This window comes from Sapajus apella, unplaced genomic scaffold, assembly GCF_009761245.1.
Source record: "Sapajus apella isolate SASKATOON/1434 unplaced genomic scaffold, GSC_monkey_1.0 scaffold132, whole genome shotgun sequence".
Lineage (NCBI taxonomy): Eukaryota > Metazoa > Chordata > Mammalia > Primates > Cebidae > Sapajus > Sapajus apella.
The window spans coordinates 540,858-566,754 of record NW_022437072.1 but is presented as its reverse complement, the minus strand read 5'-3'; the positions used below and the strand labels follow the sequence as shown (position 1 = coordinate 566,754).

The window sequence follows — 25,897 nt, the reverse complement described above, 5'->3', positions numbered from 1 at the left end:
TTCAGTTGATATTTGGCTTTATTGATTTCCAATACAACAACGAGTTCACATTGTAAGGAAAAAAAATCTCAAGATATAGAGACCACATTTTATATCCTTACAGCAATGTAAATATAAGCACAAATGAAGAAATTCATATATTTTTTAAGAGCTTAGAATCATCAGAAATGTTATACATGTAGAAGATACATGTGATAAAGAAGTTTGGTTATGAACAAAATAGTAGAAAATTTTTATAGATAAAATGTCTCTCAAGAACATATCCTTTTGATATTTCTCATGGTATAATACAATTGATTGTGTTGTGAATAGCATTTGTCTATAAATTCAAGTTATTAAGAGTACGCTATAGAACATCTTCATGCTAGACACACAATTCATATGACAGTTTTTAAAGAACAAATTCGTATGACAGTGAATTTTGTTAATAAAGGAAATATCCATTAATTGACTACTACAGTAGAAACTTCATAATGTTTGTGTAATGAAGAAGGACTCTCCTTTTCATTATATATTAATTGCACTACATAGGTATGCTGTAAATTTTGTTACTCATGTTATAAAAATTCTAGATTCCATTGCTTTTGGCATCTGTTTCTTTTTAGGAACTAAAAGTCAATTTATAGTTTGATTTCTGTTCTATTTGTACTGTGTTCCTGGTTTTGTGTTTTTCTAAATTAAAAGATCAAACCCACCACTTTCAATATACTGTTTTCTGTTTAAAGTTTTGAGTTACAGTCAGGAACTGTTGTTGGACTGCATAGTTTTCAAAAGTTTTTGGTACATTTCTGACTTTAGAAATCTGGGATAGGAATCCCTTTCCATATGCATATAGACTATTTTCTGAGCTTCTTCAAAACATGTTTCAGTGGGTTCCTGAATGTTCCTGATGATAGTCTCTCTTGTCGAACTGTCAATGTTAATCTGAAAAGTGAAATTACATGTACAGCATAAGTAAGCATTGTTGAAAAAAGGCACATAGAATAGAAAGATTTAATTTATTTCCTGCTCTCCTTTTCAGTGGAATAGGGTAATTTTCTTTGTATTTTTATTGGCATCTAGTAAGATATATAAAAAATAAGCATTGTGCTTTTTTAAAAATAAATATCCACTTCTACATCCAAGAGGAACAAAAAATAAAATCATAAGGCTCAAGACTAGGGAAGTCTCTGAAACCGTGGCTTGTTCCGGAGGATGTAAGTGGTTTTTCAGTAGCAGTCTACAAACCAGGAAGTTTATAAGACAAACGTCTCATTTTAAAAAAAGAGAAGTTGGTGCTATTTTACAATTTATCTTCCTTTAATAGTCACAAATGTTGCTTTAACTGAATATGCTCTGAAATGGGAAGAAAATGAAGAGAGCTGGATAAATAGAGGAGAGAAGTGGCTATTTCAATAAACCAAGTATTTTCCAGACAAGAGTTTTGGGGAATGTGTCAATAACATGGGCTTGCCCTGCATGGTAGAAATCTCATACACTGTCCTCTCTGTTCCCTTACAGGACTTTTTAGTTCTCATTGCCCAACAACGCAGAATTTCCACATGTCTCTTCATGGTATGTATAGTTCCTGTTGGCAAGCCCAATGCTTTTGCCACAGACTCCTTTTTTCTTTTAAGTTTCCTGGAAAATAAGATAATTTAATGAGGAGAAGCTTTGGAACCAGTAAATCTAATTTTGAATCCTAACTTTACCACTTAATGGCTGTGCAGCACTGGGCAAGTTCTCAGAGTCTCAGGTTTGTTATCTGTAAAATAAGGTCAGCAATACTGAATTTATGGCATTTTAGGAGATATTGGTTGTAAAGTGCCCGGCACTTATGGATGCTTGACAGATATTCGTGCCCTTGCAGGGACGAACTGATTTCCATTTCTGTCATTGTCAGGTAGTTACCTCTCTAGGAGACTGTGGCTGGATGTAAATCTTATAAAGTTTCTTTGCCATAGAAACTCTGCTCCACCGTGAGGCAATTTTCTTATAGGTTTCACATGCCATCCAGAATTTAATATTCTCATCACTGTGCTCCATTTTTAAATATGCTGCATAGATGGCTGGACCATCTAAAAGTGGAGGAGAAATAAGTTTATTTTCATGGGTCAAACTCACCAAAAAATCTAAGCAATGCAGTTAAAAAAAAAGTCTGATTAAAAACTCAGAAATTATTTAACAAGTATCTCTTGTTAAATTATTTTACATCTATCTCTGTATATCAATTTTCGCGTCTATCATACACTTAGAGCTAACATTTGAAGCGTGTTTTGACAATGCTGATCACTGGTGAGGTCATCCCTTTACTATGAGCCAGTCAGAGCAAAATGCCCGCCAGTGTAGATGGGTCTAGGACAGACAGGACAGGGGACATCAGAAGAACCTAGGAAAAGGACTTCAAGCTGCTTAGGGGGACAGGGCTCTCATCCTGAAGCTGACATGAAAAATCTAAGATCTCATACCAAATGGTAGGGTAAGAGCAGGGCTTCAAATGTAAACTTCTTGGTCAAGGTTGGGAGAAAAATATCCAAGCCATGTAAGAGCGATACCCGATTCAGTGTGTACACCCTGGAGTGTTTCTCAGTGTCCAATCAGAGCAGAACACAGATAGATGAAACATTTAACTTCATATTCATGGTTTATGTTTCAAGCCAGATATAAGGGAGCAGGCAAGGAGTAAAAATTCAAATGGGATGCTAGAAACGATCTCAGAATCTAGTACAGGATATGGATTATGTGCAGCATAACCATCAAATGACACTTGATGCCAGAGGTTCGTATGTCCAGTTCTGAACTTAAACGGCCTTTCTGAAGCACCTAGATACGGATAAACACAGGAGGAGCTTTTCCGGTTGAGACCTATGTTTGAAGAAGAGGATTAGGAGAGCTCTCACAAATATAGCATATTAATTGGAATCTTTGGGAAGACGAAGTATTCTCGAGGTTCAAGATATTAAATATTGGGGGGACTAGAAAGTCTCTTGGTATACCTGAGGAATTGGATTGCTAAATGAGAAAACAATAATGTAACTTTCAATTGATGTTACTAGATGTTTTTGTAGGCACACTGAATAATGACCACTTAGAGACTGTTAGCGTAGGATATTTTGTTTACCAGAAGCTGTGCATAATTTCGTACAACTTGATGAATTTGGAGATAAGTATATACTCAAGAAACCATTACCACAATCAATCCATCAATATATCTATCACCTCCGAAAGCATAGGATTTTTATTAACGGTATCTTGGTCAGTATCATTTACTGTTATGAGAAATAATAGTAGCCAGATGGAATGAAAATGATGAGTAAGATCTTATTTTCCCGGATCTTCATCTAAGAGATCATGTCAAGTTTTCTAGCACTAGGAAGCCAGGCTCCTTCATAGCTTGGCTTTGTTCGCAGTGATAAAGGAACAAAGATAACAAAGTATTTTGTCTTCGAGAAAAAGAATGCAAATAGAAGTAGATCTCTTCTAAGGAGGCGTTGGAGTTGGGGAAAGCTGAATATAAATATTGTATCCTAGAAATACTCAAAGTTGGAGCATGGCATTGTTACCATCATATGGGCAAATGCAGCCTTCAGGACACTGTGTGGGAGATGGTTCGACAAGGACATAACATGAGATGAGCTAAGACGACAGATGAGGTGGAGGCATTATATAAACGTAACATAGAAAATGATGTAGATTAGATTCCTAGCCAACGTGAGGGGGATATATTTTGGATTTCAAACAAGAAGGTTATTTTCACAGTGAAGCGACTCTAAGTTGTGTGTCTCACATAGGCACAGAAAGGTGGGAATAGAAAACACTGATGCAGGAATTGGTGCTCCTATTAGAGAGATAGCTGAATCGTGGGTAAACCAAAAAGCAAACAAATGAACAAATAAATCAGAACAAAAGGCTGTTTGTGGCTTAAAAGTAAAGTTGGAAGCCAATATTTAAATAGTTTGTACTTAGCTATGGAACAGAAAAAAATGAGATGCCAGATAAAAATCTATGGATCATGGAATGACAGTCAGTCACACAGTCTATTTGGATGGGTTGAGTGGGTGAGTAGGTAGGGCAGGAAAATGATATGGAGACCAATATTAGATTTCAAGCTAGTAGTCTGAATTCGTGTTTATGTTTAGCCTAATTGTACAGCAAAATGTGTATAGATTATCATTTTAGTACCAGCTGTATCTGTATCTGATTTCTTTAATTTTCTTCCTGATAGATTGGAAGAAGTATCCTTGCTTCTTTTTGGCTGGCCAAATGGTTCTACAGTTCTTGACATACCAAAGTCTTTTGCTAATGAAGCCATCTATGCATTGCTTTGTCTGTTTGTCTGTCTGTCTGTCTGTCCATCTGTCTATCTACCTATCTTTTATTCTGTCTTCACAATCTATTTCCTCTATCTATCTATCTCTCCACACATAAATACACAGATCATAGATCCAAAGTTGTAGTATTCTATATATACTGCACGGATATATGGTATTCTATATATACTGCTTAGATATATAGTATTCTATGAATACTATTAAAATATGATATATTTCAGGTACTTGATGTGGCAGATTGCAGTATTATTCCTCAGTTATTTCCTGATCTTTGTGTCAGGGGATTATATTTCCATGTCCTGTTTATATCAGGATTGGCCACTGAACTTGCGTTAGGCAATGAAATACATGCAAAAGTGCCATGGACATGTTCAAGCAGAAGGTTTTAGAACCATCATGTGGTTCAATTTCCCATGTCTCACAGCCACCAAAAGAAGAGCATATTCTAGAAAAGAGCTACTCCTTTAGCCTGAAGGTTGGAATGAAGGCATGGAGTAGAGCTGGAGCTGACCCAGCTATTGTGTATCATGAAAAAGAAGTGAATCTTTATTATTGTAAATCACAAGGATTTTATATCACTTGTTACTGTGTGATAACTAACGAAAGCTGGACTACTTGAGCCTGTCTGATATTTCAGATATAATTCTAGTGTACAGAATGAGTAGGCTCATGTGATTGGCATGTTTTACAGAATTCTGTCTTCGTCAGGCTAATTTTTGTCTCAGTATGCTGCAAGTTACTCAAGCTAGCAGCTGACAATGCATTTGTGTAAAAATGTTCCAGGAATCTTAGTAACTATTAAAGCCACAACTGAATTGCTCAGTTTAGAATTTCTATTGATTCACACAAGTGAATTACAAGGTGGAAAAGCCTTTTCTAAATCGGGCAATGTAGGCTGTTCTGAAGTTTTAAATGATACTAATTCCAGAACATTTGTGCTCAAGAGATTCTGCTTGAGCAGAGTGAATGAGGGATAAACAACAGAATTGCTCATTTAAATTGGAAGGATGAAAGAAATGGCTTATGTCATACATAGTGTGTACTTTTTCCTTAAATAGTGAGAGTGGTGCCTGGGGGAATCTCTAGCCTGTTCTTCTAAAACTAGTCACTAAAATTAGTATTTCTATGACACACAAGGTGACACATGCCAGTGTTCTTGATGCAGAAGGGAAACGTGGGCTTTCTCATGGCTGAGTCAGAACAGTGGACCATGTATTCCAGAATGATATTTTTCTGTAAGACTGCAAGGCTTACATCAGGCAGGAAATCCCAAAGGTGTGCTATGTTGTGGCATCATTAGAAATGCCTCTAAACCAATTTTAAATCCATTTTATTTTCAATCCGTAACACTGAGGATCATGCATTTCATAATTCTACAATAGTCTGTATGGAGTTTTACAGTGAGTTTTCAGTTTTATTAAAATTCTCTGTTATGGCTTCTATGCTGTTAATAATTTTTGATTTTTCTCCTACCTTATCATTGTTATTAATAATATTATTAATACTATAAACACAGCTTAAAGAACTGTGGGCCATTTTTAATGCAGAAAACGTCTAGTAAAGCAATAAGCCCTGTTAACAATTTGATATATTTCCTTTCATTCTTTTAATCGTTTTTTCATGACTAATTGCCTACCTAGCTAGAATTCATTCATCTCTACAAACACAGGTACACACTGGAATGATCCTATCGGCATTATAATATGAAAGCAATTGTGTATCATTCTTATTCTTTCATAGTTAATAGCACATAGCAAACACTTTCTCCTTTTCACTTTAAATGACCATATAATAGTCTATTGATGGGTGAGGCCATAATATATTTAGCCTCCCAATTATTATTGAAATGTGGATTGTTTCCCCTTTTCTTGGTTATAAATTATCCTACATTGAATATTTTGGCTTATAAATCTTTGAATATCTATTTTCTTAGAGAAAATAATTGATTTAAAGTAGTAGAGTTTTTAGGTTGAAGATGTAATGGTTTTTGGAGACTCTTGATACATATTGTAAAATTGCTTTCAGAAGGATTTCATTATTTTTCATTCCCAGTGTCAGTGTTGACTTACTCCACCCTCTCCAATCTAATGTGGCGAAATCAGCAACTTGTAATTGTTCAAATATGCATTTTAAAAATATTAATGCTTAAACAGTTTTTCATTTTTACTGACCATTTCTTTTTTCCTGTGAATTCTAAATCGTTTGTCTATTTTTTCTTTGCATTGCTAGTATCTCTTTGTACACTGAAGACACTCTCTCTGTTATCTTTATTGCATTACATTCTGTTCTCCTTTTGCCTATTATTTTTGTTTATGATTTTTTAGATGTATGTGTAAACCATCGAATCTGAAGAAGCCTCGATTCATCTGTCTGATCCTGCTTTCAATTTTCTCTGTAATTTTATTAGAGAAAACCCTTTAAAACAAAAATCTAGCCACAACCCTTCCCCCCTCAACATTTGCCATTGCCCCAGTGACAAAGGTCAGCCCTCGTTGCTGTGGTTTCCTTCCACTATCCTCCCATTCACCTGAGAACTCTTAGCGGATTAGGACTGCAGCTTATTCATCTTCATGTACCCAGTGCCTCAACACTGCCTGCTACCGAACACACAAATGTCAGTTTGCGGGTACCGAACACACAAATGTCAGTTTGCTTTGCAGGTATTGAACACACAAATGTCAGTTTACTTTGCAGGTACTGAACACACAAATGTCAGTTTGCGGGTACCGAACACACAAATGTCAGTTTGCTTTGTAGGTACTGAACACACAAATGTCCGTTTGGGATTTTGGATCCCTCATGTTTCTGTGTTTTAAAATGACTCTGTGTCTCCTGAAAAGTGAAGAAGCAGACCCTAATTATTCAACATCTAAGAAGCACTAAAGGCCACAGGATTACACCTGATATGCTATTACTTTTTGCTTTTCTGAAAGCAATACCAAAAAATACGTACTAATGTAACAGTGATGTCTATACCAGGCCAGGTTTTTTTCCCTTTGCAAAGTGAAGAAGTGCATGAGCAGTTAAAGAGGACAAAAAGCGCTAAGTGGAAAGGTAGAGGCAAGGCAGTGCAGGTCACGTAAGGGTCGATGAAGCGAACCATGGCAACAGCAGTAGGTAGCAGAGATTGGAATAAGTGATAGCGTAGGAAACTGCCAATCACGCTGAGCAGCAAAGGGGCTTGCACAGATGAAAACAGCTAAGAGAACGGCTCTGCCTTTGGGATCCGGACGCACACAGGGAGCTACAGTAGCCGTTGGTAACTTCTGCTGCCTGCTCTGCACCATGATGCTGCTGAAGATGCGCCAGCCCACACAGATGGGTCATGACACGGAGCAGTATGGCAACCCTACACTAATTAACTGGCATTTCTAAGGTTGTCTGCATGGGATTGTGATAATTTAGAAAGGGTAGAAAACAGTGCATTCAAGGATGATTTTGATGAAAAGACTGAAGCGAACTCTGTCATTCAGAGCACTTGCTTATCTGGAATGGCTTAATGTCTGCTCTGTGCATGTGTTGGGGCAACCTGAACAAGCCAGAGAAAAATACACAGCTGTGGTCTTGCATTCGAAATAATAGCTTCAAATTTTAAACAGACACTCAACACTGCGCAGTTATGCAGTGATCCTTCCATAGTATTGCGGCTCTCTCAATCTGCAGCGACTGTTTCACACCTTCTCCCTTGTTACATTAAAACATACTAACATATCCTCTCCTCGGCAATCTATGGAGATCTTGCCTCAGACTTCACCGAGAGCACAGATTAATCAGATGGATATTTACTGTCTTCTCTCCAGCAAATAACCTAAGTACTTCCGTCTGTATTCCTTTATAACGTCCCTCCTGAGAGGCAAGTTTCCCTGTTCTTTTTCGGGATGGCCAAACAATTTTTTTCCGGTTCCCTCCTACTTTTGCTTTTCCCATCACTTTGCATTCCTCTATTGTTCTTATTATTCATCTCCAGTCTCTTCTGTGTCATCAGTTTCTTCCTCATGAATAGTTGCCGTCATCATACAAATATATTGCTGTATTTCCCAAATATAACCAGTAACAACGACTGACTCAAACTCCCGCTGTTGACCTCATTTTCGCTTTCAGTCCCTGCTCTTTTCTCTGCAGACCTCCACAGCAAAACTTATGTAAATGATTCCCTACCCTATGTCTCACTTCTGTTTCTACCTGTCTCCACGGCACCGTGAAGCTGCTCTTGTGGAGGCACTGCTGACTTTCATATTGCCATGTCTAGAGGTCACTTTTCCTCGCCTCACCTGGTTTCTCAGCGTGTTGACAATTTGCAGCTTCCTTCCTGAAACACTCCCTTCTTTGGCTTCCACGATAATGTGCTATTTTGGTCATTCTTACTTCACTTTTGCTCCTTTTCCATCCACTTCACTGACGTCTCTGCTTACCTGGAGTTGGAAGTAGTACACACCTAAATTTCCTCTCTGGGTGTATTTTCCTCTGTCTGAACTCTGCCCCTCAGTGGTCTCATAGCCTTATGGCTTTTGTTAGCATTTATGTGCAGATTCCCCAGCCTTGTCTTCCTCACTGAGTTCCAATTTTACCTGAATTATTCCAGCAGCCTTGTAGCTAGTCTTTCTACTTTACTTCCTCAGGAGAGAATCAGGGGGATCTTTTAAAGGCACATTTAATCTTGCTACTTTGCAATTTAAGGTTATTCCTGTGGCCTATGGGGCCCTATGCTTCTGTCATGTTGAGCTGCTTTTGATGATGTGAACACGCTCTCCTCACTCATCTCTCAGGGCCTTTAAACATGGTTTTCCCCTGCTTGGGCCACTCTGCCCACAGACCCCCGCATGGCTGCTTCTCACCATTCAGCTCTTTGCTCCAAGTTTACCCCTTCTGACAGTTCTTCTCTAAGTGTCCAATTGAATTACACTCTTGTGCCTGCCTTTCTTTTTCATAGCACCTTGTTTTATTTTCTTCAAAGCGCTTCTCACTTTGTAGGGTTAATCCTCTGCTTGTTTGCTTGCGTGTCCGTCTCCTCCCTCTAGAGGGAGCACAACAGCTGAGCACATTGACTGCTTGTGCCTTTTTTTTTTTTTTTTGAGACAGAGTTTCGCTCTTGTGACCCAGGCTGGAGTGCAGTGGCACAATCTTGGCTCACTGCAACCTCCGCCTCTTGGGTTCAAGCAATTCTCCTGCCTCAGCTTCCCGAGTAGCTGGGACTACAGTCGCGCGCCACCATGCCCAGCTAATTTTTTGTGTTTTTAGCAGAGACGGGGTTTCACCATGTTGATCAGGATGGTCTCGATCTCTTGACCTCGTGATCCACCCGCCTCAGCCAATTTTTTTTACTTTAGTAGAGGTGGGGTTTCACTAATTTCGCCCAGGCTGGTCTTGAACTCCTGGCCTTAAGTGATCTGCCTGCCTTAGACTCCCAAAGTGCCGGGATTACAGGCCCACACCACCATGCCCAGCTAATTTTTGTATTTTTAGTAGAGACGGGGTTTCACCTTGTGCTTGTGCCTCTTTTACCCCAGTGTCCCTGGTGCTGGGAACCTCTGCCAGACACAAGGCAGGATTGAATGGGTCATCCAAGGCAGTTAGTGGTGGTTTTCCTAACTTTCGTGTTATTTATATGAAACATAATGTACTCAAATATCAATGGGCAATCCCTATTCTCAACTTTGGTGATTTAGTCAATAAATGTAGGTATGAATCTTCTAGCTCAATTTTTTCTGGCATTATAGATTTTGATTTTTTTTCAGTCCTTGGATTTTAGGTGATTGTAGTTCCCCATGTTATTTCAGATGCATTTTTTGGGTATCTTTTCTAGTTCTACTGTATCTCTACTGATGTTAAGCCGTCAGAAATACCCGCAGGATTTTTTTTTTTTTCCAGTTTTCATCCTAGCAATGCCTGAAACTTTAACCATATTTTTGGGTGCAGTGCCATGGTTTGGGTCAACATCATTCAAATAAATAATCTTAGGTTATTCTTAGTTTTATGGGAAGATGACTAATAGCTCAGACAAACTTTCCTGGCTGGTCTAAAAACTTCTCACTAATCCTGTGCCCGTTTGAAAATTAGTTATTTCCTTAAAACTTAGATGTTTGGAAACTTGGAGAAGTTTCTGTAACCTGTATACTTGGGAATTTTCAGGGTGCTCTCTGCCTAATGCATTGTGGAGAGTTTTTAATGATACTGGTTTTCACACCATATCCTGAGGAACATTTCACAGTACATTTCTTCATTGAAAGGTGTACCTATTTATCTTGATTGTGCTTACTTCTTCTAAACCATCTTTCTGTCTTTAAAATACTGATGATCAGGCCCCATATGCAGCCTTACATGCAGCTTTTTGTCAAAGGCTACCAGTTGTAACAAGTATATATTTGTTTTGTCTTTGGAATTCCATTCAGGGTGTTACTAGATGTTGCTTTAATCACTATTTTCTACTTTACCTTAATGTGCCAAAAATGATAGCCTTCCTTGTTTTCTTCTAGGGGATTTTCAGTTTTCAAAAAAATCTTTTTTTGTGTGTGTTATTTTTATGAGCACGTGGAATTTTTTTCCTAAGCACACTGCCAGATGCCTAAAGAGTACTTAATACATATTTATTGAATGAATATTGAGCAAAGGCACACACACTCTTTTAAAAAAAATCTTTGACATTTAAAAAATCATTTGTGAATAATGTATCCTTAAATAGCATATCTTGAATGTGTCTAAGTTGCTAACATTCTTAATTTCTAACTACCTTTTAGATTTTGCCATAGTTCTGTTCTCAAACTGATGGTTTTCTTAGACCCTGCTTTCCCACCAAGATGTTGAATTTAATTTTATTTTGATGACTGTGACTTAATGGCTCCCCAACAAACATCTCTAAACCAATTCCTGTTCATCTATTGAGACTCAGGCTGATTTATTTCTTTTTCATGTGAGTTTCTTAGCTACATGTTCTTAGAAATAATGTTTTAATCTATGTGAAAATATGCATCTGCATATCTCAGCTAAAGAATGCATTTTACTAATGTCCTTGGTTAAGGTAAACACATTTTTATTCTCTGGAACATTTAATATTCATATTCTTAGTTTTATCTTACTGGCTGGATGATCCATAGAATGGTTTATCAGTTAACTATGTGATTATTGAATTTTTACATGAACTTCATAGTACTATGATTTCTGGAAAGGCTCTTACCCTATTTTGCTGGTGTTTATAAAGGGCAGTGCGATGTCTCCCTATTCTCACCTTTGCTAAAGCCTTTGCTTCTTCTCATGACACTGGATTTATACATTGCTGATTCTAGCAAGGCAGATAACCACTTGAAATCCTTGCCAAATAATTAAGCCTATTCACTTTGCTTATGAGGCTTCTAGGATTCGCACAGAAGCTTACATAATATGGCTTGCTGTTTTGATCTTTTCTAACTAATTTTTTTTGTATTTATTCATTGAACATTTATTACATGCTCATTAGCTACAAAGCACATTTTCAGTTTCTCAGGGATTTGAAAGGTAAATGAGAGGCAAGCTGTGCTCTCAAGGAATTTATAGTCTAGTGAGAAAGCTACTATGTAAAAAACCCAGTACACGAAGTAGCTACAATTAAAAGCAGAATAAATGGTAATACGAACAAAATAGGAGACAAAGGAAAAATTTCAAAGCAGTATCCTGGAGAAAGTGGCACTTGAATTTTACTTTCAAAGATGAACAAGCAAGTAGAGATGAAAAGGACTTTGAACAAAAGCCTGGGCCAGAAGAATCATAGATGTACAAGTAGAAAATGGCATGACAGTCACACTGGTGGAGGGCATGTTGTGTGAAGGGGCATAGCTAGAGACGAGTTTTAGAAAATGTTTTGGGTTAGGGTGTAGAGAGTACCACATACTATGGTTTTGGACTTGTTGGTAGGCAGCAGAGAAAAAAGAATGCTATTCAAAGACATGTACTTTATTACTATTAAAAGAAACTACCAATTACTGTGTGCCTAATCTATATTAGGCATCAAGCGAGATGTTTTGTATCTCACCTGCACAGTAAAGCTGAAAGGATAAGTGATATTACTCCCATTTTGCAGATGAAGAGTATGAAACTCCAAGAAAGAGATCAATCTAGCAAGGTTGCAAAATGTGGATTACAAAGGATTGGGACAAAAATTTACGATATAGTTAACTGAATATACACTTTTGTCTCTTCATCCCATTTCAGTGTTCTAAAGTTGACCCAGAAGATGTTTGTTTTAAATTCTCATTCATGCTGGCAAATTGGATTATAAACTATGAGGGATACCTGAAAAGTGAAAGGCAGTGGTGATTGCATCAAAGAAAGAAACTATGGCCCCCAATGCCCATTGGAAAGGCATGCTCCAAAAAAGGAGAGCTCAGGTGGTGACCCGAGCCTGTAGAGGCAGATCCAGCCCTAGGGGTGGGGCTGAAGTAAGTACCAGAATGGTTGATCAATGTGTTTCAGTAAGAGTGGCCAAGGATCTACACCTACTGCCATTGCTCTCTGGGCTGGGCAATGACAACTGAGTCCATAGCAGAAAGGAGAAGATAGTGAGCATGGCAGCCCCCAAGGAGTAACAGAAGGCGCCTTGCCCAGAAGAGCCACCGGTACCCCCCACGAGTTAAAGTACAGCTAGCTTTCCTTCACAGTCTATAGTTGTAAACAGATGAAATATTCACAGAGGGGCTAAAATGGGATCTTAAATAAAAAGGTAGGTCTATAGGCAAAAATTAACAAGCGTTGACGGGAACCAACTCCACTTAAAAAATTACCAAATTCAACAGGAGAATTTTCTGTGACTACACCCTACATTTTTTTCTGTACCGGTCTTCTGGTTTTATCATTTTCTACAACCTGCCAGTATTACTGACCCCAAATGCAATTGACTGTTCTCTTGAACGCACCTCCTCCTTTGTTTTTACTGCATGAGCCCCGACTTCATCTCTCTCACGTCTATTGCTGATATCTCTAATTTATACCATGTGAATGTTGATATTTACCTACAGCTATATACAGACCCATGTATAATCCCACTTAAATCAAACACTGCAAAAGTTGTAACAAACTTTGGGGAGGAGTTTTAGAACATCAAGACTCAAACTTACTCTTACTTTTGAAGGCAGCAAGACCAGCTAGTTAAGTTTTTGAGACTATGGTATGTGTTACTGTTTAAGCATATTTTCCAAGGGATTTTGGGCATATACTTGTGAAGAATAAATGTTCACAGTGACGAATCTTGTTTTAATTAACACCAGAGAAAATAACAGTGGTTGACACAACAAACTACTTTCAGGTTTTCTTTTTTTAACTGTGTCAGTTGCCAGTTAGAAGGCTGTGAGAACAGCATACATTCATCATCTGGCATCCCCCCCTTCACCTCGAAGAGTGAACTCGCTAGTTATTCAAAGATGACATATGCACAATACTCACATTTTGTAGCCATTAAATTTTCAAAAGACTGGGCCCACTGTAACACTTCCTCCAAAGTAAGCCTTTGAAAAGAAACAAAAAGCACTGTTTGGGCTAAATATTCTCAAGGTTTTTGTTGAACTAAATAAAATTATATTATCTTGAAAATGACACCAAAATATATTCACATTCCATTCGTGTGTGGTTTTGGTTGGAAAGTTATCTTCCTATGATATTTTACATGTTATCTTTCCTATTTAAATTATAAAAATTATGAAAATAGTATAGACTTGAAAATATAGTTGAATAACTATTATACAGAGCCATAGTCCTATAATCTCCCTATTAACAAATTACCACTATTGGTATTTCGATGTGGTTTTTAAAAGTCTTCTTTGTGTTTGTATTTGTATATTTGTTATGTTGGTGTTTGTGTGTTTTTAATCAAGACGTAATCACACTCTTTAATGTGTGTATGTATACTTTGTGTGTGTATACTCTCACTTAGCATTTTATGTCATCACGATTGTCTTAATCATTTATAGTGTTATAATTTATAATTACAAATATATAATCATTGATAGCCATATTGCTTATAGTGATGGGGAAATATGCTAGAAGGGGGCATTCCATAGTTCACATAATTGTTCTCAAACAGCATATTGATTTTTCTCTCGTTTTTCACCATTAAAACACAAATGTAGCCCTGCTGTGTTTAAGGTTTGCCATGGCCACATGGTTACTGGCCACAAGGACACTAGCAGAAGTAGAATCAAAGTTGGTCAAAAAAGGCACATTTTTAAGGTTTTTGGCAGAAATTGCCAAATTGCTTTTTAAAAGGTTGTGTGCTGTTTGCTGTTGCAACCAGCCAAGTGTTTACCTATTTATCTATTAGAATCTTAGAGTTAACCCACAAAACCTATTTGTATGCACTCACATAATATAATTAGTAACCCTAAAGCTAGTATTTTCTCAGTTTCTTATTTTCTAGAATTATTTTTCTATCAGTTTTAATTTTTATTAAGGTGTATTATGTCAATTTACATTTGACCTAAACAGTATAAACAAAGCCATTTACCATTTAGAAAACAGTTGTGAAAGATTCTGGAATTCTGTTCATTTTGGTGAGCTTCATGAGGTGAACTGGCAAATGACTGTATTCTCAAATACAAATAACTTTATACACTATGGAATACTATGCAGCCATAAACAGGAACAAGATCATGTCCTTTGTAGGGACATGGCTGGAGCTGGAGGCCCGTACCCTCAGCAAACTAATGCAGAAACAGAAAGCCAAATGCTGCCTGTTCTCACTTATAAGTGGGAGCTGAATGCTGAGAACATATGGACACATAGGGGAGAACAATACACACTGGGGCCTGTTGTAGGGTCGGGTGTGGGAGGAGGGAGAGCATCAGGAATAATTAATGCTGGCCTATGGCTCTCTGGGTGCCTTTATTAGAATTACTTGAAACACCTTTTCTCCTGATACAAGTCCTCCTTTGTGTTCCCTCCATTCTTTTGGGCAGATGGGCAGTGGTACCACACAGATATGAAAGCATTTTAAGACACCATGATGGATGCTGGGCTTAATAACCTAGGTGATGGGATGATCTGTGCAGCAAACCATCATGACGCGCAACTGACCTATGTGACAAACCTGCACATCTGCACATGTACTTCTGAACTTAAAAGTTGGAAAAAAAAAAAAAAGAAATAACCAAAATGTTTATTGCCATTCAATTTATGGTGCATTCTTAATTGTCCCACTTTCAACAACTAATTAAAGATGGCTATAGACAGACACAGGCACTGTCCATTGGCTATACCTGTTAGAGTCAGCCTAAAAATTAGTGCTTCTGGAACAGCCATTAGCATTAGCACGCTGCTAACACAGTGAAGGAGGATTAATTAAAGCAATTAAAAGTATCTTAGAACATGGAAAAATATTGGCAGTCTTTAAAGGTCAGGTATCTTTTGTTTTCCAAAAAATCAGATGAATCCTGCCAGTTTTGGATGGACTGCTTGCATCACTGCGGAGGCTTAACAGTGTCCTGTGTTAAGATTGCTTTCAAAAAACATTTCCATGAAATGATATCTGAGTCATTGTTCTTTTGTTAGAACTTTAGAAAAAGTGACCTAAAATAACCTTTTCAATCTAGTGAAATGGAGAGCGAGGCAAGGTTTATTGCATGCTTGTTCGTTCTAATCATTCCTATTATATAGAGAAGAATAAAATCTACAACACAAGTGAAGAGTCGTTGGTGTGTTGGGTTAGCTTAAAATTAAGGGTCGATAATTGTTGGTGAGAGAATTATTCTGTTTCTAAAACTCGTGAGATTTATGGGGAGAGATTATTGGAGTAATTATGGTTGGGAGTAAAGATGGGAAATAGAATTACGTTTTTAACTAAACCCCATTTTTGCTTATAATTTTTTTCTGAGGATCTCACGAGTTCATTGCTGGCCTATGGCTCTCCAGGTGCCTTTATTAGAATTATTTGAAATGCCTTTTTTCCTGATAGAAGTTCTCCTTTGTGTTCCCTCCATTCTTCTGGGCAGATGGGCAGTGGATACCACACAGATATGAAAGCACTTTAAGACACCATGATGTTGTGGACAAAGGAATGAAGAAAGTTTGGAGTCTCTGAGACTCCCAGGTTCTAATCCCAGTGCTGTACTTAACTGTTCTTGGTCTCACTTAAAATCTCCAAACCCCAATTTTATTGTCTATAAAATGGGGGATAATAATGTTTCTCTCGCAGTGTTATCATGAAAATTAAATTAGGTCAGGAATGCCAAGCATCTATTAAATAACTTTTATCTGTTAAATAACTGTTGTCTGGCAGCTTTCCATTAATATGATTTTTGTTTTTTTGGTCTTCCCCCTTTCTCACAGTGAGTCTATAAGGCAGGTAGAAGAAATGCAAGCTCTGACAGTGATATTCTGTGGGAATCATAAGAAGAGAGAAGAGCTGTCCCTTAATTGGCAGGTTATATCTTTGTCCTTGGATGTACCTGTGTAGTGCAGTAGCCTTCACTGGTCATTAAAAATGCTGAGCTTTGGGTCTCACTCTCTCCCCTGCCCACCTTCTCCTCCTCCCTGCCACACAGCAGCTTGTAAGCCTTTGTGGACATTTTGGTACTTGAGTGAAGCATGCCAGGGGCTCTGACCATACAGAAAGGTGTGGCCAGGACTGAGGGCTGCACATGGCTTAGGTTAGGCACTCATGGTTAGTCTAACAGGGGTTCTCAACTCTGGGATTTGCTGAGGTGAGCAAGTCCCATGCAATGGCCTGTTCCTCTTCTCAGGCAGTATTCTGTTCACTGTTCCCATCCAAATGGTGCATTTTGAGTTACGGCAAAGTATGGAGGAAGAGACTTGGGAGTTTAGCAAACATTTGATTCCTCCTTCAGTCTCACCTTCTTTATCTCGGGATGAAGCTTCCTGGCATTTCGTATGTGGAGGGTTGGAACCAAGAGAATATTTTGGACTGAAGAATCTCATTTTAACACAAACAATATTCTTTGTTTTTTAAAAAGAACAGAGACTATTCATAATAGATTCTAAGTATAAAACACAAATAATGAAAACAGAATCTTAGTAACACATGACCGCTCTTCTGGTGAAGTGACTCATGTAAATGCAAATTTTACTTTCTGAACAAAATATGTTATAATAGTTTCATAAATATATACCTATTTATCATCTGATAAATATGCTTTACAATGACCATAGAAACTTAAATGCTACTTACTTTGAAGGGGGCCTCTTAGATTCGTCTCTGCCCATCTTACAGAGCCAACAAATCTGCCTGCTCATTTTTCTAAGGAAATATAGTACATATTTGTATAATTTAGTCATTTAAAATAATTATATGTTAGAGTCAGTTTTTAAGGAATATACAGTATCATAAATAATTTAAAAATAAGGATGGGTTCTTGAAGTTAATGGAATACAATCAGTGGGAGAGTAGAGAGGAGAATAAAATGAGTCATTTCTCATAAATATTTTGTAAAAATATACGTGCTTAGATTTGTAAATGACATTACTTATCTGGCCTAACTATTTATCAAACAATTAGGTTTAAAAAACATCAGTCTTTGAAAAAGATCTTTTCATTTAGAGGCTGTTAATAATGAATTCATCAACTCCCAAGGCTTTTCTTTTGGGACAATTCTTATTTTTATCTTTTTGAGACAGGGTCTCACACTGTCACCCAGGTTGGAGTGCAGTGGCATGATCATGGCTCACTGCAGTCTTCACATCCCTGTTCTTAGGTGACCCTCCCACCTCAGCCTCCCGAGTAGCTGGGACTACAGGCATGCGCCACCGTGTCTAGCTAATTTGTGTGTTTTTGGTAGAGAAGGGGCTTCACCACATTGCCCAGGTTGGTCTCGAACTCCTGGGCCCAAGCAACCTGCCTGCTTCAGCTTCCTGAACTGCTGGGATTACAGGCATGAGCCCCTGTGCCCAGCCACAATTCTTATTTTTAGAAAGCTCCCTCAATATATTAAAAAAAAAGAATTAGCCTAATTTTAACTGGACAAGTAAAATAGTGTAAACAGCCAAATAAAAAAACTGCCTTCTGAGTGAGTTCTAAGAAGGGTGTTGCTTATCTGGTTTTATCTACTCTGAGCACAGGGACTTTGACTTTAAAATCCAGTTAGAGTTTATTCATCCCAGACACGTTTACATAACAATACATGTTACAGAAGGTTTTTAACTCAGGACTTCCAGAAAACAACTCACAGATTTGTTAAGAGTTATTCAATCCACATTTTAAAGCTGGAAATGGTTTGCTAAACATATATACACACATATATAATGAATCATTAAGGATAAAAAATTATTCTTAATAAATAATTAAGGATCATTATTAAGGATATACGACTTTTTATATCAGCCTTTATGGTTCATTCAAAACGTCTGTTGAGTACTTGTTATCTGCCAAGTTCTGGCTGCCTGTGGTTGGTATACACCTTGTCTCTCCTCTTCCTGTCCTCACTGACGAGCAATTAAAATACACGTGGTGAGCTAGGTATAGTGGTTGATGCCTATAATCCCAGGACTTTGGGAGGCGAAGGGGTAGGATTACTTGAGCCCAGGAGTTCTAGAAGAGCCTGGGCAACATGGTGAAATTCTGTCTCTACAAAAATAAAAAACATGAGCTGGTTATGTTGACTGGTGCCTGTAGTCCCAGCTACTTGGGAGGCCGTGGTGGGAGAATCACTCGAGCCGAGGAGATGGGGGCTGTAGTAAGCTGTGATTGCACCACGATGCCGTAGTCTGGGTCACAGAGTGAGACCCTGTCTCAAAAACAAAAAATCCCCAAAATGTGATGGGAACTTGGATACAGGAAGTGCAGGGGTCGTGAATACACACAGAAGGAGAACCTAACTAGGCTTGAGGGGTTAGTGAAGGCAGCCCAGTCAAGCAATGTCTGAGCTGAAACCAGCAGGTTACGCAAGAGTATGCTGAGGGAAGGAGGGGCAACTTGAGCAAAGGATCGGGGGCAGTGAGTCATGTCCCACCGAGGACTTAAAAGGAATTTAGGTTGAGCACTGGGGCTCAGGCCTGCAATCCCAACACTTTGCAAGGCTGAGGCAGGAGGATCTCTTGAGCCCAGGAGTTTGAGACCAGCCTGGGCAGCATAGAGAGACCCTGTCTCTACAAGACAGACAAACACACACAAAAATTAGCTGGGCATGGTGGTGCGCACTTGTAGTCCCCAGCTACTCAGGAGGCTGAGGTGGGAGGAGGTTGAGCTCAGGGGGTTGAGGCTGCAGTGAGCCATGATCATACCATTGCACTCCAGCCTGGGTGACAGAGCTGTCTCAAAAAAAGAAAAAAGGAATTATATTACCATGAATTTACAGTGTGGCAGACAGAATGAGAGAGACAGCCAAGAGGCTTAAAGAGTTATGACTGAACCAGTAATCATGTTTAAAAATGTTTATTGCAGCAAGAAAGTGGTGGGAGAACTTGTAATGCTGGGCAGAGGCTGAGCATGTTAAGCCATCCAGGCTGTAGATTTCACAGTAAGGAGCTGGGAAATGATTGCAGGATTTAAAATTCAGAATAGACATGATAAGATGTGAAACGGGTTTGTGAGTAGAATGAATTGCTTTGTGGCAAGAGTGGCATCAGGGAGACCAGTTAGGGGGTGACTGCAGGAGTTCAGGTGAGGAACGGCTAGGAAGATGGCAGTGGAGATGAAGGGAAGGAGAGACATTTTAGACATGTTGGAGGAGGAACTATCAGAATTTGTTGACCCATTGGATATGGAAGGTGAGACAGAAAGAGAAGAAATTGAGGTGAGAGATTTGGCTTCAAGATAAAGGTGGGCTATTTTCACAAAACTCATAAGAGGAGCCAAAAAAAAAAAAAAAAGATGAGATGGTCCAGGAAGAGAATGTGAACTGTGAAAAGCAGACAGCCCACTATAAGCTCCTGAACACAAACCTTTAAGAGAAAAACTGTGAAAAAGGAGTTGGTGTCAGAATAACACAGTATCACTGAAACCAAGGAATGAGTTTGTTGAAAAGGAAAGAGTGACCAATTGAGTGTGAAAAGCTGGGAAGAGCTTAAGAGAGTAAAGGAGAAAAAAATGTCACATTTGTTCCCAGGATGCTTGTTAATGACCTTGCTGAGAGTGGTTTCCGCAGAGCAGGGAGGACAGAAACAAGAAGGAAGAAAACAAGAGAAAATGAAGCCCAGAACAAATGAAAGCCTGCTTGTAATTTTTCAGTTTGCCCTCCCTCCCTCTCCTCTTTCCTCCCTGCTTTCCTCTTTTGCTTCCTTCCTCCCTTTTCCCTTCTCTCTCTCATTCTCTCTCTCTCTCTCTCCCTCCACCCTCCCTCCCCTACTCCCTCCCTCCCTTCTACCCTCCCTCCCTCCCTCTTTCCTTCCTTCCTTCCTTTTCTTCCTTCCTTCCTTCCTTCCTTCCTTCCTTCCTTCCTTTTCTTCCTTTCTCTTTCTTTCTTGAAAGATGTTGATAGATACAATAATGACAGAGAGGCAGGACTCTTGTCATTTGATCATTCTGGCCTGCATATGTCTCTAGGAGGCATTGTTACAATAAAGTCATTACAATGTGAGTGACTCTAAAGTTGGCAAAAGGTAACCATAGACAGAGGTTGAAAACACAAAAGAAAGAAGGAGAATCAATAGAATTTCAGGTTCCCGAAGGAGGAGGAGCTACAATTCAGAATGTGGGAGTTGAGATATTGGAGGAGTGGAAATGCAGGAAATAGTTACTATTTCTTTGTTAACTAGTGAAAGTATAGGTGTAGATTCAAGTTCATCTGCAGGTTTGGAGATAAGAGCATATGGGAAATGTAGTCTGATGGACTTCATTTTCTATGTGGGTCTTTACTGTAAGTGAGGAAGACCAAGATACAAGAAAGTTGTGTATATCTATAGGAAGGAACACAATGGAAGGGGAGTAGGTGAATTCATATTAGGACTCTTCCGATTGCACATACAGATTAACATTACTTCAGCAAAAGGGAGAGTTTATTAAAGGGATATGTTTGTGTGTGTAGCTAGGTTCTAGATGACCTTAAATATGAGACTAAAGATGTTAGATTATTTTGTTAGAAGGAATCCACTGAGGTCTTTTAATAACAGTGTGATGAAAATAAAAACCTTTTTCTAGAAAGATAACTCTGCCTGAAAATGATTAACACTGAAATGTTACACTGACTGGCTGTCAGTAGCTGGTCCAATGTGTAATTGGACCTTGAACTACATTTGTTCAAATTTCAAGCTACATTAGGTCAAGTTTCAAGATTCCTCATCTCTGTGATCACCCATATAATCTAGTTACACAATGGCTCGAAGCTTATCTTCTAAGTAAAAGATGGAAAAAGTGTACTTCCTTCATATGTCTTCTCTGTAGGTATAATTAGTCATCCCTGTCTTCTACTGACACTTGACTTCTTCCTTTCCCTCTATTTTTAACAATGGTTTTTGTCTCCCACTGCCTTCTCACTTGATCTGTTGGAGCTATATGTACGCATTTTCAGACCGTTTTTGTGTGGTGATTCCTGTAACTCAAATGTATGTCTATTAACAGGTTATCATATTTTCTTTTATAAATTTAATGAAATTGGCAAAAGCAGAACTGTCTTAGTATGCAGCACTCACTAAGGTCAGAAGTACAGTGAAGGTAAAGCAATTTCTGGAAGTTGCACTAGAGCTTAGGGGGTTCCCACAGTTCCTGTGAGTTGGCAGGGTATATTCAAATCGTTCTGGGGTTTGGAGCCAGACAGACATGTGCTTGAGTCCAGGCTCTTATTAGCTGTGTGACCTCAGGTGTATTAAGTAAACCTCAGATTCTCATTTTGGAGGAAGAACTCATTTCCTTTTCCTTTTCTCTAAAATAGAACTGTAAAGATTAGAAAAATTGCATGTATGCAAAAATTTTCTGTTTCTTTATATTTGATTTTCCTTCAGGTACTTGCATAGTGCCACTCAGGAAATAGTCCTAAGTTCTTTTGTATGTACCAGGAAACACATATTCTGTTAGACTGCATTTTTTCCTCTTTTTAAATTTCATCTCAGATCTCACAAGGTTTCCCCATTAACTTTATTCATTCTTCAACATGTCACCATATAATCTGCAAATCCTCCTTCTCTGAATTTTTATTGTTCCCGTGTTTCTATATTTCTGTTGTTCACACATTATAGCAGTGGCTGAGTCCCAGCTTCAGAATTAGTTGGGTCTACAACAGTGATTCACAGACATCTGGCTGTGTGAATGTATCACACTGATGGGTCGGGGCTGCCAGAGAGCCTAGGGATGTTTGGGTGTTACAGAAAAAAGGGACAAGAAGATAGCCCAGCCACAGCTTCCCTCTAAATCCAGTTACTCAGGTTGTTCTCTCTATGGAGATGCCTGGTCCAAAAGGAGAGAGAAGGCCGAGATCCACCCAGACTCCCCTTGCCAAGTGTGGAGCCAAGTGGGGCTTCCTCCATGTGGTGAAAAGGCTACTTTTTAATAATTCCAGTCAAGACTCTTTGTGGACTAATAGCAGCACTGTGCTCAGCTACGTGACTGATTCAGTGGAAGTCCCTTGGTCAAAGCCACTTATTAGGTGACATTGAAAAAGAAGTAATACATATATAATGTTATTTATGTTTCTGACTTATCTGCTGCTACGAGACTTCAAGTTCCCTAAATTGTTACATTAGAATGTGATTTGATAATTACATATAAGCAGTTGTTTATATGTTGGTTAGCATTCTAAGTCAAACAAATTTATTAAATTATGGGATACAAATAGATATGTCATAAAAGCATCAATGATTAAATTGCAGAAAATATTTAGTGACAGAATTGTGTATGAGATATGTTATGCACAGAACAAATAGACCATAAGAAGTTCTCTGCTGTTCCTGCCCTTTAGGAAATGGGACTGGAGACTGGACACTGTCCCAGTGACTGCTCCAGTCCCCAGAGCCTGGTGCCTTCCCACCTGTATTCTAAGATTTCTAGGACTGAAAATCTATCCACATGTCTGCGTTTCTTTCTATTGATTACACTGGATTCATAAACAGCATGTACCAGGACTTTGTGGAATATCACAGAACCCCCCACTCAGCATCCTTATAATTCTCTTCACATTGAAACTAAGAGACAAATTCATGAATATTTAACCCAGCTTCAGGTAAGAAAGGTCAGATTGACCACCTGAGTTTATTATCTCTTCCAACCAAAGCACTAATAATATTTTAGTAAAGGAACATGCAAGACTTAAACCTGAAGGAAAAAGGAGATTAAACAATGAGAAAAAAAATGACAAAATATTCCAAAGATGAAAGGCAGATGCTCAGAAGTAGAAATTAAAATTCTCATACCTCTAAAATGAGAAGAGAAAAGGCAGCCTTGGGATATCATCTGACAAAATTAGAAAATATAATCCACAGTTTGAGGATGAGTAATTTGCAAAATAACCAGTGGTTTAAAAAGAAGTATCTGTAATCCTGCATTCAACAATATTTATCATTAAATAATACATCTTAATCGACAGTTTAATAACACCAATATAGAGTGGTAGAATGAAATCCTCTCACATTTACAATCGAGAACTTCTAAAGAAATATTTTGGTAATTCCATAAAGGCTACATTCTAATTTTTTTTTTTTTTATAAAAGTCATGTTCTTTAGGATGAGATTTCATTAAAACATCCTATTGATAAATTTATTTTGTTTATCAGTTAAATCCAACCAAGGGCATCTTTAGTTATACCCTTCAAAATAGTCAACACTGATAAAAATAAAAATTAATGACTGGATGCAGTGGCTCACACATGTAATCCCAGCACTTTGGGAGGCTGAGGTGGTGGTTCATGAGGTTAGGAGTTCAAGAGCACCCTGACCAACATGGTGAAACCCCATCTCTACTAAAAATACAAAAATTAGCTGGGCATGGTGGTGCGTGCCTGTAATCCCAGCTACTCAGGACGCTGAGGCAGGAGAATAGCTTAAACCCGGGAGGTGGCTGTTGCGGTGAGCCAAGACGGTGCCATTGCACTCCAGCCTGGGCGACAGAGTGAGACTCCATCTCAACAAAAAAATTTAAAAAAATAATTAACTTCAAATATTTTATAGAACTATAAATCCACTTTGGAACAAAGAGTATTCCAGTGAAAGAGTGATCTAAATTGTCATGACATAGAACTGATTTAAATTGTGGTTAAATTTACCAAGCTTCAAAGAAAGTGATCATTTTTTTCTCATGTTGGTGGTATAATATGTGGAAACATTCCATTGACCTAAAAATAAAATAATAACAAAATCAAACAAAAACAAAAAGATTATTGTGTACTTCCTGGCGAATGCATATTTGGCAAGGATATCTATAAATACTCTTAAGTTTTAAGTAAATAATTTTTCCACCTCATAAATTCTGGATTGTGGTTATTCCCATTTTTTATTAACTCTTTATCTAAAACTGTGTTAATTTGATGGATTATTATTATAAAAATTTCTGTACTATTTTAATTTGTATTTTTCCATTGCTTTTTCTTTAAATAATCTATATTTATCTTAACATTGTGTATTAATTTGCTTATCTTTTTTATTTTTCAATACTCTCTTGGTAAAACTAGTGTGTGCGTTTACAATCTAAGCATAGAGTATTTAGAACAAGTTTATGTCTCCATAATGATTTTGCCTCCACTGTTTTCTCCTGATGATTATTTAAAAGAAATACATTTCATTGATAAAATCTAATCCTCGGTGATTATAAATGCATTGGTAATGGATTGAGTTGTATTAGTAGTATGCCAGAAATAGATTTGTTTCCTCTATTATTTAAAATAAATCTTAAAGTGTTACAAAAATAAATAAATTTTCTTAAAGCAATTTTGTTTACATATGTCTGCATTTAAATGTTTCTTTATGATAAAGCATGTTACATAAAATTTAGTAAAATTTGGAGCAATTTACATTTTAGCAATTTTTTTTTTACCGCAGCACACAAATTTCTTATCCTTTAAAAAATGCAGGAAATTTGTACATAGTTATGCTTAAGCATAACATAAAAGAATTCTATAAAATAAAGATTAACAATATTTCAGATAAACCTTATAATCACACCTGGGTTCAGTACAACTAATAAAGTAATGGAACTAATAATTTGGTAATGCATGATTTTTAAAACAATTCAGAAATGTCTGATTTTATAATATGTTTTAATCTAAACATAAAATGGAAAACATTTAAAATGAACACATACACAAAAACCATATATAATAAAATAATGTACTTTAAAACTGTAGTATTTCCTCTGTTGCCCAATTTAGAAGATTCATTTATATAGTGACTGTAAGTTTTGTTTGAACTATAGAAAGCCAGGCAAAAGAGTATGTGTTAGTTAGTTTGTTCTCTTCTTAGAAAAACTAACACTCCCAGCAGTCCTACTGTGGAAATCAGCATCCATTTATCAGCTAGTCACTTCTATCAAACCAATAGTCTTATATTTATCAACTATTTTATAGAATCTGATACTTACAAATGTAGCCTGTCGAATAGTCCACCATGCTAAATTTTATCTCCTCTTTGTTATAATTCGTTTGAAATCAGGTTCTGAAATCTTATGAGACACCCAGCATTTTATTTTTCCCAGCATTAAAGGATTTTGCTGTCTCTATAATTACCTTCAATGGCACTCTGGCCTCAGTATGAATGT

General features: G+C 37.7%; 1 protein-coding gene across 2 annotated transcripts; it reads right to left on the bottom strand.

The window, feature by feature from the left end:
- Positions 1-25,897, bottom strand: RGS13 (regulator of G protein signaling 13). 2 transcript variants are annotated; one of them, XM_032262902.1, is made up of 6 exons: positions 25,721-25,897; positions 24,411-24,479; positions 17,455-17,523; positions 13,719-13,780; positions 1,891-2,057; positions 1-924 (listed from the first exon to the last, which is right to left on the bottom strand). In XM_032262902.1, exons 3-6 carry the CDS (start codon positions 17,517-17,519, stop codon positions 739-741), a joined length of 480 nt encoding a protein of 159 aa, XP_032118793.1. In that variant the 5' UTR covers positions 17,520-17,523; positions 24,411-24,479; positions 25,721-25,897; the 3' UTR covers positions 1-738. The 2 variants fall into 2 exon arrangements, with proteins under 2 accessions (XP_032118793.1, XP_032118792.1); XM_032262901.1 differs by lacking the exons at positions 24,411-24,479; positions 25,721-25,897 and adding an exon at positions 23,562-23,959.

What these genes read in the sequence shown, in the direction of transcription:
- RGS13 (XM_032262902.1), bottom strand. Translation starts at nt 17,519, where the DNA reads ATGAGCAGGCAGATTTGTTGGCTCTGTAAGATGGGCAGAGACGAATCT. An exon ending in TCTAAGAGGCCCCCTTCAAA is followed by an intron (nt 13,781 to 17,454) that starts GTAAGTAGCATT and finishes TTCTTTTCAAAG; the next exon opens with GCTTACTTTGGAGGAAGTGT. An exon ending in AAATTTAATGGCTACAAAAT is followed by an intron (nt 2,058 to 13,718) that starts GTGAGTATTGTG and finishes CTCCACTTTTAG; the next exon opens with ATGGTCCAGCCATCTATGCA.